Below are 19,081 nucleotides of genomic sequence, written 5' to 3' on the forward strand. Positions count from 1 at the left end.
GCAAGGGGAGAGGAGTTGGGAACTGGCATTGGAGAAGAGGCTGGCCCAGGGAGTGAGGATGGCACAGGAAGAGAAGAAGAGATGGTCAAGGGTGCAGCTCCGGGTGCTGAAGCTGTGGAGACAGAGGATGAGTTAGCCCCAGAATTCTTTCTTGCTCTTTCTGTTTCCCTGTCCCACCCCTTCCCTTACCTCCAAGCTTTACCTGATCCCCCAAAAACCTTCACTCCCACACCATGGTCAAAGATTCAAAGAATCTGACAATTTAATATTTCCTTTCCCTCCAAAGTTCCAATAAATGTATCTTGGAATTAGGTAAAGATTTGGCAGCCCAGTTCTGGGGTCCCACTGCATAGTGAGTCAGTATACTAGATAATCAAAGGATCTGTTGTGACTAAGAAACTCTTGGGGCCATTCTATTTCCAATCCTAGCAAAAATTTCTGGCCTCAGCCACCTGGACTCACCACTGACTTCGGGCGAAGGACTGTGAACCAGCTTGAGCAGGGGCCTCACCACAGTGGACGTGGGTATAGGGGCCCTGGCGGTACCCAGAGTAGGTGTGGGTAGCCGGCCAGGGGTTAATGTGGGGCGTGGAGTCAACACAGCTGGAAGCCCAGAGCTTGGAGGCCGGGGTGCTGGGGCCAACGGAGGAACAGGAGTCAGTCCGTCCCGAGGGGCCTGTCTCACTACAATCTTCACCACGCCTGTATTATTCACCATGGTTGGTGGCACTGCAAGAGGAAGCTACATTGAGGGGAAGGTAGAAAAGAAACAAGAGACCCAAAGGATGGAAGAAGTCCAAGGGGAGGAGAGGGTAGCAGACAGATATTGGAGATGCTGGCAAGGGAAAACAATATTGAGGGAAGGCTGGACAGATAGTAAGTACACAGCCCAGGGCATGCCTGGAAGGACCAATGCCAGCAAGAGCTAAGTAAGTAGAAAGGCCAGGAGCCTCACCCTGATTAGCAGCAAGCGGAAGGCTGAGGCCAGTGGGGGCAGGGGTGGTGCTGGGGGTCGAAGAAGGCAGCACAGAGACAGGGGTGGGGCCAGGGGTCGGGGCCACGGCCTGGATGAGAGCCACATGGGCAGGCTGGCTGATGAGGTGGTGCTGCCCCCCAGCTGACACCAGGTGCACCACATTCCCTGGGTTAAGGGAAGAGAGAAAGAAAGAGAGAAGCGACTATCAGCAGGAGGAAGGCAGAGGCAAGGGAAAGAGGAAAGGGAAAGAACAGAGGAGATAACTTCTTTAGAATTACCTCATCCTTATCTTTATCAAAAACTCCCTCCAAACATTCCCCTTGGCTCCACCCACCAAAAGCTAGGAAAAGAAACATAAAGGCTGACATCTGAAGAGAGTCACAAAAACAGGACAAAGAAGAGGAAAAAGGCAGGACAGGGGGTGGGTTTTACCTACTTTGCAGCGGGCGGGGCTGCCCCATGGCAAGCTGGCGCACCTGGGCACCAGTCAAAGTCAGCTTGTTGCCCTGGATTTGGAAGGTGAGAGGTTTGCTTCCCCCTGCACTAGCCACTGGACGTTGTGCCAGTGAGGCCAACTGCCCGATGCTGACCACTTCACCTGCTATGAACAAAGGAGGGACTTAATGTATACAGGGCTCGCTCTGCTCAATGCCACTTTGCAGACCCTCATGAGGGCCTGCAGTTCCTCCAACCTTTCCCCACTCAATTTACCACGTTCCAACAAGCTTAGCCTTCCTCTACAGTCTTGAGCTTTTGACATGCTACGCCTTCCAATCCCACCTAGTTGCTTAGCAATTTCCTTTACATCCTAATGGCCTGCCACCATACTAAGCCAATTTCCTCCCACTCCTCTACACTCCTTTTATCTCAAATGATTTTCTATCACTGGGCTTGCCACTATTTACTCATCTATATGTCACCTCCCCCACTAGATTGTGAACTCCTTGAGGGCTCTTACTTCATTATGAATTACCAACATTTGGCAAAATACCTAATGTGTGTTAGCTACCTAGAATTTGATACATTCATGTTCCTGAGCTTTTCTTCTCTAGCTGCAAGGCATATAAGCCTTTCTCCCAAGTCCCCCACCCTCAAAGAGCCCCAGGAACTTACAGGGCAGGCGAGCTTGCATATCAGGAGATAGGATGAGGCGCTGTGGTGCAGGAGTAGGAGCTGGTAATGCTGTGGTAGGAGCAGTGGCTGTGGTGGTAGAAGTGGTAGTAGCAGCAGAAGGGAAGGTGTAGCCTGGTGGCACTGTCAGGGGCTTCAATAGGCTAGAGGAGCCTGGGGGTGGGGCAGGACTCAGGCGAACAGGGGCAGGTGGGGCCGGCTTCAGAGACAGGGTTGGCGTGGGCGGCCGTGAGTTTCCACTCAGGACCCCCAGGGGGGAAGGCAACACTAGACACAAAGCAAACATGTCAGATATACCGTACCCAGAGCCTTAGCCGGCTCCCAGAAGCCTTCATACATACTCCCTTCCAGCCCATCAGACACCACACCCGTCTCTAACCCAACTCCTCACTCTAATTCGATTACTTCTTCCCCAGTCTGACTAATTAAACGGAAGTACCCTCCAGGGCCCTGGCTTCCTTGCAACTCACCCTGAGGGAGCGGTCCACTGTTTGGTTGCAGTGGGGGCAACAGAACAGGGCCAGGAGGCCGGGATGCTGGAATAAGTGGGGGTCCAGCAGGCGTTGCTGATACCATCAGTGGTGCTGGCAACACTGGAGGGATTGGGCCAGGGATAGGCTGGGCTGAGAGCTCAGGGCCTGGAGGGGGTCGGACTGGGACAGGACCTAAGAGGGTCCGTGGGCTGTTCACCACCACGACTGTCCGTCCTTCTTGCTTGGGCACTGGCTGCAGCATCCTATGAGGAAAATACAAGGGGATAGGTAGATAGGGAGAGATGATAAGGAGTAAGAAAAGAAAGGAATGAGGAAAATGAGGCAGAAAAGATTGAGATTACGAAAGCAAAGGGGGAAAAAAAAGACCCAAAAGAGAAAGATGGAAAGAAATCCAAGATAAACAAAAACACCAAGGGAGGAAGGATCAATGATAAACACAAGGGCTCCCCACCCCAGGACCCACTTCTAGTTATTTTTCTCCCCTAATCCCTCCATGGAATTTTGCATCCATCCCACATAAACATCCTAGCCTAGCCTCCCAACTCCTTCTTGTCCATCCCGAATCCTCCCAGCCAGTTGTAACCACTAGGACTCCATCTCCTTATTCCCTCATTCCTCAGCCCTTGTACCTGTTGACCTTCATCTTGACTGGCTTGGGCCGGGGTGGGGGGTCAGGAGCAGTAGCCACCTCCAGCAGTAGCCGGCGGGACAGGCGGTGCCGGGGTAGAAATGTATCAGCCTCATATCTAGAGACTCGACCTTCCAGGCCAATAAGATCAAAACGACCCATGTCTATTCGCTGGCACAAGAAGGAACACAAAAGCATGGTGTCAAAAAGTTCAATATGGCAATTTCTTGGATATGACACCAAAAGCAGAGACAACAAAAAAAAAATTGATAAATTGAACTGTATCAAAGGACACTATAAACAGAGTGAAAGGTAAGCCACAGAATGGCACAAAATATTTGTGAATCACATATCTGATAGGGGTTATATCCAAAACAGATAAAGAACTCCTACAACTCAACAACAAAAATAACAAACAACCCAATTAAAAAATCAACAAAGGTCTCTAATAGATATTTCTCCAAAGAAAATATACAATAAACACACAAAAAATGCTCAAGATCACTAATCATTAGGGAAATACAAATCAAAATCACAATGAGATACCACCTCACACCCATTCAGACATCATCAAAAATTAAAAAATAACAAGACTTGGCAATGATGTGGAAAAATTAGAACACTTGTGAACTGCTGGTAAGAACATAAAATAGAGCAGTCACTATGAAAACCAGTATGGCCATTCTCAAAAAATTAAAAATAGAATTACCATGTGATCTAGCAATTCCACTTCTGGGTATGCAGTCATGCAGCACGTAACATTTTGGTCAATGATGGACCACATATACAACAGTGGTCCCATAAGATTAAAATGGAGTTGAAAAATTCCTATTGCCCAGGGACGTCACAGTTGTCCTAACGTATTAGTGTGACATATTACTCATGTGTTTGTGGTGATACTGGTTTAAACAAACCTACTGCGACATCAGTCACATAAAAGTGTAGCACATATAATTAAGTACAAGGCATAATATTCAATAGTAACAAACGACTATATTACGAGTGAATATATTTAGTATTTTTTGTCATTTTAAAGTGTATTCTACCTATTAAAAAAGTTTGCTGCAAAACAGTATGCTGTGTTAAGCCAGCAGCCTCGTATACATCATGTTTACTGAGTCTCTTGATTATATTATTTTCTTTTGTACTTCATTTTATTTTGTGTTGTTTTATACAGGCTTATAACATAAGAGCAATATGTTATACCATATAGCCTAAGTGTGTAGTAGGCTATACCATCTAGGTTTGTGTAAGTGCACTCTATGATGTTCATACAACAATGAAATCACCTAAAGACACAGTTCTCAAAACTTATCCCCATCATTAAGTGGAGCATGACCGTATACCCAAAAGAGAATTGAAAGCAGGCATTTCAACAGGTATTTGTACATCTATGCTCACAGCAGCATTATTCACAATAGCCAAAGGGTGGAAGCAACCGAAGTGTCCACTGATAGATGAATAAACAAAATATAATGTTTACGTATACATGTATGTATATATGTATACACACACATATATCTACAAATATTATTAAACCTTGAAAATGGAAATTCTGACACATGCTATAGCATGATGAATGTTGAAGACATTCTGCTATATAAGCCACTATGATTCCATTTATATGAAGTATCTAGAGTACTCAAATTTATACAGAGAGAAAGTAAAATGGTGGCTGCCAAGGGCTGGGGGACAGGGGAGAATGAGGAGTTATTTAATGAGTACAGAGTTTCAACTTCGAAAGATGAGAAAAGTTCTGAAAATGGATGGTGATGATTGGTGTACAACAATGTGAATGTACTTAATGCCACTGAATCATACACTTAAAATGGTTAAAACAGTAAAATTTGTCATGTGTATTTTACCACAATAAGAACAAAAATTTGAGGGCGGGGAGGGTGGCCAAAAGAGAGAAAGATTAGCAAACAAAATTATAGGTAAGTATTTTTAACATGCCAAGCACTTCCAAAAGTATTAACATAATTACACCAATGTGCTGCACGATAGGCCATATAACCCCTATTTTGAAAGGCAAACAAACTTAGGGTTAGAGGTTAATAATTAGCTTGCCCAAAGTCACACAGCTAGAAAACAATGAAACTAAGAGAATAATGCTGAGATAATGGGAAAAGTTAGGATGCAAAAGGTCATACTCTAGCCTAAAGAAAAGAAGTGCAGGGCTGGGTAGAACCAACAACCTTGGGGGTAACCACTTACCTGGAGGGGATGGACATCAGTGGCCCTTAGCACCAGAGAGGCGGTGCTGAAGCAGATGCCTGGGGTGATGAAGGGGGAGGTAACAGGTCGAGGGTCAAATAAGTTTGGATGATTGCAGACTTTTCGCAGCTGCATCAAAATGTTGATGACGCTCATGAAATGGCCAGTGGCTAGTGTCTCCTTAGTTCTGAGAGAGAAAAAAAATTAATGGGGTATCCTGACTCCCGCACCTCTGCTTCAATCTAGGGCCTACCCTCAGCTCTCTCTTACGTGGTCTGTGCCATGAAGTCATCATAGAGACAGCGCTGGCGCTTGGAGAGCCGGCAGCGGATAACATGCTCATACTTTTTGGGCATCTGCTTCTCAACATCCACCTTAACTCGGCGCAGCAAAAAAGGCCGCAAAACCTAAAAGCAAATAAACAAGAGGCTGACAGGAGAACAGCAGGCACTGACCCCAGCCTAGCCCCTCTAGCTGGGTCTTGGCTTGATAATCAGCTGGGTGCTGGCTAACTCATCAGTAAATATTCATGGAGCTATGCAGCATGCCAGGAACCAAAAAGGTGAGTCAGAGGCAAGCACTCCTCTCAAGGAATCTACTGACATAAAGATGATACCACAATATAAGAAGTGATAAAGAAAGAACCAAGGGCAGAACAACTAATTATACAGGAGGGATGACTCAAATTACATTTCAGTAAGTAAATGTAAATTTACAGAATTATGGAAGTAAATCTAAGAGAGAAGCTGAGAACAAAACTTGCAGCTGTAACAGAGCATAGAAAACAAAAGGCAAATCTGAGATCTTGGGAGATTAAAATCTAATAGGACATAGTCATCAAGTTAACATGGAAGAAGTGAAGAAAAGGAAGAAATCAAGGAAGAGGTATAAAGAAGACTTCTTGGTTTCTAGTTTGATTTACCAAAATGATGGTGTAATTCACCGAAACAGAATAATAGCCTATAAGGCTTGAGATGTGTGGATTAGAACAGAGTTCCAGAGGTACTTTCAATTAAAGACATCAAGTCAAATTTAAATACAAGTAGAGTAGTCTAGAGCAGCAGTCCCCAACCTTTTTGGCACCAAGGACCAGTAGGTACTCCTAGAGCTGGGGAGTGGCTGCAAATACAGATAAAGCTTTGCTCACTGGCCCGCCCCTCACCTCCTACTGTGTGCCCTGATTCCTAACAGGTCATGGACTGATACCTATCTGCGGCCCAGGGGTTGATGACCCTTGGTCTAGAGAGTCAAGGGATTAAAAACACAAATTGGAATCTTTAAAACCTTATGAATGAGTATGCCTATGAAATATATAAATTAAAACAAAAAAATAAAGATCAGAATGCTGAGATGTTAAAAGTTGTACAAAAGAGAAGAGCTTGAAAAAGCAAAAAAGAGAAAGAGAAAGAAAGAAAGCAGACAGACAGAGGGGGAGAGATGGAGGAGGAAAGGAAGGGGGAGAGAGTGGGGGAGAAAGCACATGACAAAAATACAAAGTTAAGGAAAGCAAGTAAAGAGAAATCTAAGCAGGGAATGATCAGCATTACCATTCTACTCAGAAAATAAAGACAGAAATGTCATCATTAAAGACAACAAGTAGAATGATGAGCTAAGATGAGGTCACTCATTTAGCAATGGGTTAGTCACTAGAATAGTAACAGCTTGACATCTGGGTGAATTCAGCCTAGCTCTGACTTGTAAGGGTTTTCTGAGTATTGCCCTTAGTTCCTCACCATTCCCAATACTCCTGACAAATTGTTACAGTCCCTACCTTGTGGAGGCGTTTGACCAGACCTTCATTATACTCTTGGCTGCCCTCAATCATGCCAGTTAGGGGATTAGAGAACCATTCTTTGAACTCGCGATGAGACTGGAAGACATGGGGCATCAAGAAGTGCATCAAGGACCACAGCTCCATGAGGCTGTTCTGCAAGGGAGTTCCTGTCAGGAGCAGGCGTCTCTGGCTGCAAAGAGACAGAGGGAATTAGAGGGAGGATGGTCACGAAGTTCTCAACCTTCAGGGCATCCCACCCTTCAGACAAAGTCAACCCTTACACAAATCCCCATCTCCATCTCTACCTGTTGAAGTTTAGCAGTGACTGCCAGCGCTGTGACTTGAAGTTCTTGATGTTCTGAGCCTCATCCAGAATGAGATAGCGCCAGTTCTTGCGGCGGAAGGCTTGGTGGTCCTGCAGCACCAGCTTGTAAGATGTGATACACACATGGAAGGCATTGGGCTTGGTCCAGCCCTGAGTATCAGGAGAAAGCAAAAGATGTTGGGGTGAAAAGACAAGACAGGACAAAGGGAAAACATATTATAATACTTATGGGACAGAAATCAGGTTGGAAAAAAAGAAAATCCCAGGAGCAGCATAGAATGACAGAAGGAGGGAAAGAAATTCATTTGAGAAAAGGGCCCAAAATAAGAGGCGGTATCGACTAGGGGTGAGGGGGTGGGAGGCATCAAATGGAGGAGCGAACCTGCCGCTTGAGCTTCCTCTCTTTCTGGGCTCCATAGTAAGTGAGGATTTTAAAGCTGGGGCACCAACGCTTCAGCTCCATTTCCCAGTTCAACATCACACTGGTGGGGACAATTATCAAATGGGGACCCCAGTTACCTGTTTAGCAAAAGAATGAAATGTATAGCATGGCAACTATAATTAATAATACTGTATTGCACATGTGAAAGTTGCTAAGATAGATCTTAAAAGTTCTCATCAGAAAAAAATTTTTGTAACTATGTATGGTGACAGACATTAACTAGGCTTACTGTGGTCATTTCTCAATGCATGCAAATACTAAATCATAATGTTGTATACCTGAAACTAATATATGTCAATTATATCTTGATTTAAAAAAAATAATTCAGAAAGATTTTAAACAGAAGCATTTTAAAAAAATGAGAAATAAGGAAATATAAATATAAACTTTGGGGTTCTTGTTCCTCAGGCATAACCCTGACCTAACAGTCCCTTCCTAAGAATCCTAGCACCTACACTGGCCACTCCATACAACCAGAGTCAATGAAGTTACTAAAACAACCAGCAAAAGAGTGAATGTTTCACAACCCTGCAGCTGGAGTTACCATTAAACAAGCTTCCCAGGGAACTGGTCAAGGAGACCCAAGAGGAAGGGCCCTGTCTAGTTACCTTTCTCACAAGCCAGGTGGGCAAGTAGGGAGATGGTCTGGATTGTCTTGCCTAGCCCCATCTCATCAGCAAGAATGCCATTAAGCTTCTTTTCATACATAGTAACCAGCCAGTCCAATCCAATGTGTTGGTACTCCCGGAGCTGGCCCCGCAACAGCAGGGGGATGGGCGTCTTCACCTGATAGAAAGAGAGCGGTATCATGGTGGAACTGAGGTGTCCATCACTGAGAAACAAGAAAGTCAAGATATAAGAAAGCACGAGCTAGGGACTGGGGATACCTGGGTAGTGGCCAAGGTGTAACCCTTGGGCTGGAGACTTTCAGCTGCTGCAGCAATGTCGGTAATTTCTTTCTTAGGGCCTAGAGTGGTGGTGGGCCCTGGGGTAGGAGGCCCACTGCCTCCATCTGCCTCACTCTGCTCTTCATCCCGGGCAAGCAAGTACTCCACACCAACGTCATCCTCCTCCTCTTCATCTGCTTGGCTCTGTGACTGGGACTCCTCAGACTCCGCAGACTCAGATTCCTCTGATTCGGAACTCCTGCTGGTTTCCTCCTCCTCTGAATGCTCATCTTCCTCATCCTCGCTCTGCTCCTCAGCAGAGTCTAAGGCATAAGATCAAGGCTTAGTGCTTACCATACCCGCTTCCTCCAGTGCCTGCTCTCCCCAGCTCCTGGCTCATGACCACACATTCACCTGATTGACTACTACTATCCTCTTGAGGAGCCTCTTCAGCTTCTGTGGCTTCCTCTGGTTCAGAGTTAGAGCTGTCAGCCTCAACTTCATCTTCATCGTCCTCTTCACTACTCTCAGAACCTGGGGCAGAGGCATCAGAGGCATAGGCTCCCGCATACTGCTGCAATAATTCCTCCATAGATAGCTCACCTGGAGAAAAAATGAAAGGTAAGCTTTTGGGTGGTTCGAAGAAAAGGGAGTAGGTCTCAGTGGTGACAGTTCATTTTAAATAGGTCTCTGTAGACGATGTTAGGCTCAGATCGAGAGGAGGCAAGAGTTTACTTTCGGCACCAACTACTAAAGCCGAGCCCCACAACCTGGACTAGAACTATGGATGGTGCTGTCTTCTGCCAGGAAAAACAATTATCAATTTGATGAACCTTCCTTTTAAAGTTCAGATCAAACATAACCACTATCCTTTCAACAGCTCTTCCTCCATGAGTTCTCACATCACTTTGTTTAAAATTCTATCATAATCAGGCTTCTTATTCTATTAATAATTATTTGTTTATAAGTCTGTCTTTGTCACGAGACCTGGAGTTCTTCCAGAGAGAATAAAAAGTGTCTTATTCATCTTTTTATCCCTGGCACCCTATATAGAAGACACCAAAGTGGATACTCAGTAAAATGTCTAGGGAATGTCACCTTCTCGAGCCAACTCGCTCAGTTCCACAGCATGATCCACCTCCCCTTCTAATTGCTCCTCAGCTGCTATGGTATCCTCTTCATCCTCCGCTAGGAAAGAGAATGAAGTAAGATCAATGACAACAGAGGCACAGGCACAATCCAAGTGGCAGAGGTGAGAAAGCCTGAAACATTAGATCCAAACTATTCAAGAGATAAGAAACAATAGGATATAGAGAATAGGCCTGACCTTCATCCTCATTGGCAGTAAACTCTTCGTCGTCCTCATCTGGATGCCAAGGCTGCTTGTTTCGCTGTGTAACAGAGTGGGGTGGGGGCTTTACCTGTACGGCAAAGGATAAAAGGGAGAGGGCCCAAGGTTAGACCTGCAGGAAAAAGGCACAATGTTGAATAAGATGTCAGAGAACGGTCTGTCCCATTGAGTGACAGATGCCACTGGCACAGTTCCTGGGCAAAGATATAATCAATGGTTTTCTTTAAGCACCAGCTACCAAATCCTGGCCCCACTGCCTGGGGAGGACCTGTGAAAGTGCTAGATAAGAGATAGCGGCTCCTAACACCATTCCCATGCACCTGGACATATAGAGAAACAAACAGCTTAGGTCCAAAAAACTTGAAGGTTACCATCCCACCTCTAAATCTGTAAGATCAGTAAAGGAATATCAGGGCCATTTCACAAGAGTGGCACAGGCCAGAATAAACATTTTTTTCAAGGTCACACAGCAATTTAAAGGGTACAGTAGAGTATGCTCCTCCACTACTTATCAGAAACTCTGCCCAACTCAGACTGCAACTTGCCCCAAACCCAGATTCTTCAGATCTATCCTCAAATGAGAGCCCCAAAATTGCCCTTAACCAGGGAGGACTCCTCAAAACCACAGCCAACCTTAAAGACCAGAACTCAGGCCATGAACCTCTTTCCCCCTCTGCTCCCAATCTGGGCCCTCCCTCCACCCTGTGCTCATACCTTCAATACTTGAGAGGTCTCTTCTTCACCACCTTCTTCAGGTCCATCTCGGGTGTCACTATCACGAGATGATGGGGTTCCCGAGGGACTGGAAGGCCCTCCTAGCAGCTGAGGGGGTAGGGAACGGAGCAGCTCTTCCAATGGCAGTTCTCCCTCACGTCTAAGCAGCTCAATCTCACGCCTCTGGGTCTCTGCATCATTGCCTTCTTGTTGTTCTTCAACCTCAATAGTTTCCTCATCGTCCTCTTCCTCCTCCTCTTGGGGTTGGAAGTCCCCATCTATAGCAGGAGAACAAGGTCACAAACTCCACGGGCCCTGCAAGCCACAGGGTGGGTTTTCAGCTCTGGAAAGGGTACATGAGGAAGAGTAACAGAGCCAAAGAGGACACACACCTTCATCATCCAGCTGGGAAACGGGGGGTGGAGGACTAGAAGCAGCTGAGGAAGAGCCAAGGCAAGGGGAGGAGCCAGCTTTGCTGGAGGTTAGCGGCTGGTTGAGGCTCTGAGACAGAAGGTCTGAGTATTTTTCAGTTTGCCCCACAATGAAGTCCAGGTGCAGGTCCAGAGCTTTCTTGCGCTTTTCCTCCAGCCTTGACTGTTGCTTGAATTGGACCACCTGTCGCAAGCATGATAGGGATGGGTCGCCCTGATAACCTTTTGTTTACATACTCTTTTACCCAACATTTAGCAAAGCCTCCTCTAGGCTAAGCCCGGGGCTGCCTTTTCAGGAAGAAGAGCTAAATGACCTTAAGGATGCTTCTGAGGAAAACACAAAGGGAGTACAGGGGAGAGGAGACAGCTTAGCTTCAAAGAAGAGAGTAAGATTTACGAGTGTATCTAAAGTTGAATCTTAAAACCTAAGTAAGTGTCCCCTAAGTGGAAGTGAGGAGAAAGGCATTCCGAGTAGCGAAATGTGTTAATGGCCAAGGATAAGCAAAAGAAGGAACTTTTTAAGTGGAAGGGGAAGGAAAAGAACTGGCAGGACACAATAAAAGCTGAAAATACAGACAAAAGCCAGGTAGTGCTTGAGAAACCATTAAAACTTAATAGATGGAAACAATTTAATGAGAACTTTGATGGTATTTAAGCAGGTTAACGGGCAGACAGGTTTTAGAAAAAGCATGCTGAATGCTCTACAAAGGACAGATGGCCTAAAAGAGTCAAGAAGTCCTATTAACAATCCTCAAAGGCAGGGCCCATATTTTCCGTTCTTCTTCATAACACGTAATGCAAGAAAGATCCAAAGAACAGAAACGTTGCTAAAGTTGTTTGAAATTATATTATTCACTGTGTCATGAAGTTTTGATCATTCCTGCAACCATGCTACCTACCAACCAAACCCAAGGCATCTCTCTTTCCCAATCCCTGCTGCCTACCTTCTCCACATTGCTCCAGAACTGCCTGACATCCTTGGCCATGGTGGAGGCGATTCTGCGCAACTTGGCCTGCTCCTCCCTCCGAGCCCGTTCCTCTTTCTGCCGTTGCTCCTCATGGTGCCGGATCACCATGCGTACTACCTATGGGAATGAGGAACCAGCATGCAAACACCCCAAGTTAAAAGTAAATAATCAAGGCCCAGAAACCTGAGAAGTCAGAAGAGTTTGCCTCTTGAGACTATGGGCATCAATCAACATCTTACACTATTCTATTTGGTTTCCTTCCAATCCACCCATCGAGGAAAAACAAACCTGAAAAAGAAATGGAAAGTAGGCCCAATTGAAGACATACCTTACGGGCCACACCCCGTTTCCAACGGCGCTCCTGAGCAAAGTCTGCAGAGAGCCACTGCATCTCCTCACACAAATAGTCCCAGTGGCCTTTGGGGCGGGGAGGCTCGGGCACTTTAGGCAGCCTCTTCAGTGACCAGAAACCCTCCTTCCGCAGCTCAGCAATCCGAGTCTCAATCTCAGCCTCCTATTAAAGTAGAGCGAGGTCAATCAAGTTACTGGACATTTACTCTACTTCATGACCAAGGCTGAACTCCTGAGCACTATGTATAGGCACTAGCTGGAATGAATATATTATGCTTAAGTCTACATACCAATTCTACAAGTAGGTATTATACTCCTTCAGGTGAGTAAAAAGAAAAAAAAGATGAGGGAGATTAAGTAATTTACTTGAGATCATGCAGACAGAAAGTATTAACAGAATTAAAAATGGGTATAATGACTCCAAATTTCATGCTCTTTTCCATTATTTCAAACAATCTCCACTCACTATGAATGCAGGTAGGACGTGGGAAAACATATCCCAAGGGAACATCCCAAAGGAGCAGGGAGGGCCTGTTTCTTTATTGACTCTATATACAAGGGTTCTTTGCTACCGTAGAATTCTACTTACGCAGGAGCATGTTCATGCTTAGGAATATGCTATAAAGCCCAATTTACACAATCTTGTTTGCTTTTAAAAAAATACTATTTTTATAAAAATGTTTTTACGGAAATACTGAAGTTATACACAAAAAGATTAACAGTGGTTAGTATGACAAAAAGATAACATTGTTTCTACACTGATTACATTGCATAAAAAAAAAAATAAAAGCATTTGAAATTTTTTTAATAGAAGTGACTTAAAAACTTAGGACAATTGCCTTTATTATTGTCCTCTCCTGATAAAAACTAAATCAGAAGAAATAACAGCCAGAGATGAATCAGGCCTGATGGTAAAGAAAACATCAAGAAAGATATTAGCATTAGACCAATGGGCTCTCCAATTTGAGCATGCAACAGAATCATCTGAAGTGCTTTTTAAGACAAACCTGCTGGGCTCCACCCTTTAGTTTTAAGAGTAGGTGGAAGAGGGGTACCAAAAATCTGCATTTCTAACAAGTTCTCAGGTAACGCTGATGCTACAGGCCCAGGGACCACATTTATCAATAGGTAAGTGTTAACGAAGGCTACGGGATAGAAATGAGAAGCAGAAACCAGTAAATCTTAAGAGCCTCACAGTTTACGAAGCACTTTTCTATCTTTAATTTATATCTTCTAACACCTATAGCCTATTTCACCATCCCCATCTCATAGAAAAAGGACATGAGGCTCAGAATTCAAGCAACTTGCTCAAGAGCACTAAGTTAAGACAGAACCTACACTCTAAATTCGTGATGAGGAAAGAAGTGTAAAATATCCATGGAACATAAAAATTCAGGGAAGAAGAGTCCCAAGAATCCTCATGAGCCCTCCCAATACATACATGCTTGGCTTGCTCTGCAATCTCAGCATGGCTCTTCTCCCACTTTGGGCCCTTGTTAGCCAGGTCAGTAGCCTGGGGTAAGCTGAGCCCCTCCAGAGGCACTGTGACACCATCTGGGGGCCCTGGAGGTCCATCCAGAGAGGAATCTTGAGCTATATGCTGGGGGGAGATGCCACCTGCCCCACTAGAGGCTGGGGAACTGGACGAGGCAGGGGACACAGGATTGCTGCCTGTCATGCCGTCCGACACCATCTAGAAAAGGGAAACAAACGATGAAATGAATGCTTAGCACAGTACAAAGAGTTTAAAGTATATTATTTCATTCTATCTTCACAAGAAAAACATTCTAGAGTAAGGTATCACCCTCGTTTTCATAAATGCAAACCTTTGGCTACAGAGTTTTAATAAGATACCCAAGAAGGCAAAACCAAGTTTATAGTAGATGCTTGGCAGGCGAGAGAAGTTATAGCCTGAAATTCAAAAATACCACTCTAGTGTATGATTTAAAATTTTAATAAACCTTTCAGAACCTCAATGATTTCACTCACATAAACAAATCCCTATTTTTCCCTTCTTTTCACAGCAAATGTGGTAGCTTCACCTATCCAAATAAATTTGAGCTACCGTCAAATTCAAAAGACATCAACAACCAACCAACCCAATCTAAGATCACCTAAACCTCTTTATATTCATTACCAGTCTTAGTAGTTTCCTTTACTGGAGAGGTATGAGGGGAAGGGGAGGGAGGGTTGGTCACTGTCCTCAACCAACCACCTACCTACTGCTTTACAAGAGCCTGCATAAGCAATAAGAAGTAGACAACAAAGTCCCACTTAAATGTGGACAGCAAAGGAACTCATGAAATTTACTCCAGCACACAAGCTTCAGTGTGCCACTCAAATTCTTACTTAGCTAAATGACAAAAGACTATACGTCACAAAATTTCCCAGCTGCTTGGGAAAATTGTATACATCAAATTCATAACCATCAAAAGCCTACTGTAGCTTCTAGTCAAAATGGTGGAGCAAGTAAACACCGTGTTCACCTCCTCCCAGGACCACATCAAATTTATAATTACAGAACCACCATCATTGAGAATTGCCTAAAGTCTAGCTGAACAACAGTCCTGTAACCAAGTATGTAAAAAAAGCAGCACTGTTGAGACTGGGCAACTGTAATTGAAAAATAAAAATTTATTTTAAAAAAGCCTACTGTATACACACCTAGGTCTGCCTGGTGTCAAAACCCATGATTTATTTCCCCGACCCCCGGCACTTCCTTGATATGAAAAAAGAATGAATACACATCATCCATAATACTTAACATGTTCCATTTCCAAAAGAAACTGAGCTATTCTCAAAGCATGCAGTCTTAGAAGCATGTTGTCCCTACTTCCATTTCCAAACTGGCCTAATTCAACCTTTTTCAAGTAATGAGGTATTTCCAGTCTCAGAGATCAACAATACACTAAGATCAAGTACAATGTGAGCATCCAACAGGCTTAAGAGTCCATCCAAACACCAAAGATTCTCTAAACTCAGCTATCCAGCTACCTAAGATCATGGAAATATGGCTAAGACCTGCCACATTTCTTCTGCCACAGAGCCAGCAGCCTACAAAGCAGACGTAGGGAAGGAACCTCCCCATCACTTTTAAACCTGTGTCTGCAGGATTGGGAGCTGAGGGTGAGCAGGGGAGGGGCTGCTCTGCATGGTCCCACTCCCAGGCTCCTCTTTGGATGCCTGAAGAATGACTGGGTTGTTGTCACCACTGCTGCTGGCCGAGGGGCTGGCGTCCGGCTGCAGGGCATGCTGGGAGCTGGCCTCATTCTGGGCCACCGGCCACCGGGACCCGCCTTCCAGGGCCCGGGGCCCACTAGGGCGTCCCAGCCTCCGCTCAGGTCCACCGGCCTCTGGAGCACCTAAAGCAGAGTAAAAAGAGGAGAAATGAAATTTAAAAAAATTAAAGAATCTTTTAAATAACCAGAAACAATGTTAAAAATAAAGGCAAACGAATAGAGAGGTCACAACCTACATGTCTTGAGCATTTATTATGTCAGATACTCAGTAATCACTTGATGTATTCTAGAATACATCTACGTGAACTAAGTACTTTTCAAACTATAATGCTCAGTTACTTATACATACTGAGGAATAGAGCCATGCAGAAAAATTCCTTACCCAAATGGAACTTACATTTTAATATTTCCTCTATTTTACAAGTTAGCAAATCAGGACACAGAGAGACCAAATGACTTGCATATGGTCACACGGTAAGGAAGTGGTAAGAGGAAGACTTAAACCTAGGTAGCCTGATGCCAAAACCATGGAGGATATGCTATTCTCCTTGGCAAAGCTACAGTGATCAAATTTTTATTCACAGTTCCAGTTCTATTGTTGCAATGCTATCATCAACCCAAAAACTATAAACCTATAATTTCTCACTAATTACCTCAAACATCTCTCCCATCAGCATCAGTACATAAAATGATATCTGAACCCTCACCTGTGTGAGCTGAGACCACACCCCCTGTGAAAGTCTGTACTTCCACGGTGCTGCCGTACTGAGGGAAATCACAACTGAAACAGACAAAAGGGGAGGAAAAACAGCAGAGAGGAAGCAATTGATGTTTACCAACATGCACGAAAGCCTTCTTTAAACCAACTTGACACTTTTAAATATACTGAAATCAGTTCAAAAACTGAAAAAAAATTACCGTAGTAGGAAAAGCTCATATTTCTAAAAATAAAAGCAAGTCAAATTTGTGAAAGAATTCCTTAAAGACATAAAATTCTGGCTGGTGGGAAGAGCAGCGAAGTGAAGCAAAAAAAAAAAAAAAAGTTTAAAAAGCCTAAGCATAAAAATCTCCAACTAAATGGAGTGTAAATAATGAAGAAAAAAAAGGCTGTCACATCCAGAAGCTCAAAAGGTGCTGGCTCCCAGGCTGCCTGCTCTTCCTGCCAGTGAGGGCAGAATCCACCCTTCCTCAGGGCAGATACCTACGCCAGGAGACAATTCCCCAAACACAAGAACTTCAGTAGGAAACATGAGGAGCAGTAAGATGTGAGGAATGCCACACACAGCGAAGAAACATGGCCCGGAAACAGGCAGTGTAAACTCACACAAGGCCCGGAAGTGTTCTCCCAGTGTTAAAGGAAATTCCTTAACCATGGTGCTGCCTTTGATCCACTCCCTCCTCCAAAACAGATTCACAGGACCCAAGCTAACTACAATCCAAGAAACTTGAACTATTAACCCCAGGAGTCATTACCGTCTCCCAACACTTCCCAACAGACTGACCCAGCGTGACCCCTGACCTCTGCCCCGAGTTGCCACTAGCCCTAAGATAGTCCCGCCCCCTCCTAGACTCCCACCCAACGTGCGCGACAGACTGGGGGAGGGGCCCGCGCGTGCGCGGCTGGAGGCGGAGTGAGCCCGCTGCGCGCATCGCCCGGGGGCTCCCGCCAGAACCCAAACCCACGCACACCAGAGTCGCAGGGCTAGGCAGCGTCTCAGCCTTGCCCGTCAGGGAGGCCTACCCCCCCACCACCAGACCGCGAATGCCGAGATACCGAAGGGTTCGAGGAGCCACAAGGTCCTGATCCCTGTCTGGACATGGTGGGCTCGCGCCCCGACTACTCATCCCACGCCCCCCTTCCTCACCCCGCGCGCCCCTGGGGGGGAACTGGGGTTGGTGGGCGGGCAGGAGCACACCTGGGTCCGTCCTCTCAGGGCTCGCTCGCTTGCTCAGGCACGCGTGCGCAGACGGGCGGGAGGGGAGAGGAGACGCGCCTAGGCCCAGTGCCGGCCGGCCTGGCCCCCCTCGACCTGTCTCTATGGGCGCGCGCCGACAGCCTCGCGCAGCGGCCCCGGGGCCCCGGCCGAAGGTGCGCGCGCAGCACCCCGGGAAGGTAGGAGGGGAGGTGGTGGCGGAAAGCTGCGCGCGCAACCACCCGTCAGGGGAGGGGTAACTGTGGAGCGTCCGCCATCTTGTCTCCTTCTCCTTACCTGCGTCCTAGGGGGCGTGCGCACCACCCCCCTCCCGCTGAAGAGCGGGAGGGCCCTCTCTTGTCCGCCGCCTTTGCGGCCTTTAAATTCCCCTGGGGCCCGCAGCTACTGCCACCGCCTTGCTTCCACTACCTCCTCTCACGCCACAGAGGTGCAGGCGGTGGGTGGGAAAAATGAGACTGTAGTCTCAGCGAACTGCCGCCGCCGCTTCCGAGGCCTCACCAAAATGGCCGCCGCCTTCTCGGCCGCCACCACCACCAACACCACCACCACTACAGCTCACTATCGCTACCGTCGCCGCGGCCCGTCCTCTCGCGAGAGACAGTAACTGAAGGTTGGAAGAGCAGAGAGTTCGCGTGCTAGCGTAGGGCGCTGTCCGCAGCGCGAGGCAGGCTGGGAGTTGTAGTCCGCCGGGAGAGAGTGCTCTTGCTCCGCGGCAGAGCGTCTTTACCCATCGCCATAGAAGCTGTCGCTGGAGCTGCATTGCGGCTGCCAACTCGGACCAGTTCCTCGTTATTTTATAGTTTACCCAGAGAACTGAAGTAGTTTGTTACGTACTTTCAGCAAGTTAGCAGTGGAGCCTGGGCCTCTGGATTACCACTGCAGTCCACTTACATGAAGCTTTTACACAGGGGTGGTATTCCCAATAGCTCCCAAGCACCTATGTCATCTATTCACCAACTTCTAGGTTAAGAACCCCTTTGAGAATCTGATACCCTTGCCCCAGAATAGAATAATAATAGCAGGTTTCTACTGAGGCCACTTCGTGCACTAATTATCTTCGTCTCAAAGTGTTCCATTTTACAAATGAATTAAGGCTCATAGATCAACCAGTGACAGAGCCCAAAGCCAGGATTCATAGCCAAGCAGGCTTAGTTTCTCTCTTCTCTATTCTCAAAATGTTGATTATTCTATATGTCATTGATTTGAAGTCCTTTTTTCT

The 19,081-nt window shown here is 45.9% G+C and overlaps 1 protein-coding gene and 1 non-coding gene across 3 annotated transcripts; both read right to left on the reverse strand.

Moving 5' to 3' along the window:
- Positions 1 to 528: 528 nt before the first annotated feature.
- On the reverse strand, positions 529 to 18,076 carry SRCAP (Snf2 related CREBBP activator protein). Of its 2 annotated transcripts, XM_039884481.1 has the most exons (24): positions 17,845 to 18,076; positions 16,636 to 16,709; positions 15,789 to 16,051; positions 14,131 to 14,382; positions 12,667 to 12,852; positions 12,315 to 12,455; positions 11,332 to 11,554; positions 10,940 to 11,217; positions 10,202 to 10,295; positions 9,973 to 10,062; positions 9,289 to 9,477; positions 8,875 to 9,197; positions 8,596 to 8,773; positions 7,928 to 8,064; positions 7,526 to 7,695; positions 7,218 to 7,410; positions 5,717 to 5,853; positions 5,447 to 5,633; positions 3,231 to 3,400; positions 2,578 to 2,843; positions 2,090 to 2,374; positions 1,409 to 1,577; positions 956 to 1,141; positions 591 to 729 (listed from the first exon to the last, which is right to left on the reverse strand). In XM_039884481.1, exons 3-23 carry the CDS (start codon positions 15,840 to 15,842, stop codon positions 961 to 963), a joined length of 3,903 nt encoding a protein of 1,300 aa, XP_039740415.1. In that variant the 5' UTR covers positions 15,843 to 16,051; positions 16,636 to 16,709; positions 17,845 to 18,076; the 3' UTR covers positions 591 to 729; positions 956 to 960. The 2 variants fall into 2 exon arrangements, with proteins under 2 accessions (XP_039740417.1, XP_039740415.1); XM_039884483.1 differs by lacking the exon at positions 956 to 1,141 and having other exon boundaries at positions 529 to 729; positions 17,845 to 18,071.
- LOC120620708 (small nucleolar RNA SNORA30/SNORA37 family) lies at positions 10,381 to 10,508 on the reverse strand. Its single transcript, XR_005657962.1, has one exon. It is a non-coding gene; the product is annotated as a small nucleolar RNA SNORA30/SNORA37 family (small nucleolar RNA).
- Positions 18,077 to 19,081: the final 1,005 nt, after the last annotated feature.

This window comes from Pteropus medius, unplaced genomic scaffold, assembly GCF_902729225.1.
Source record: "Pteropus medius unplaced genomic scaffold, Ma_sr-lr_union100, whole genome shotgun sequence".
Classification (NCBI taxonomy): Eukaryota; Metazoa; Chordata; class Mammalia; order Chiroptera; family Pteropodidae; genus Pteropus; species Pteropus medius.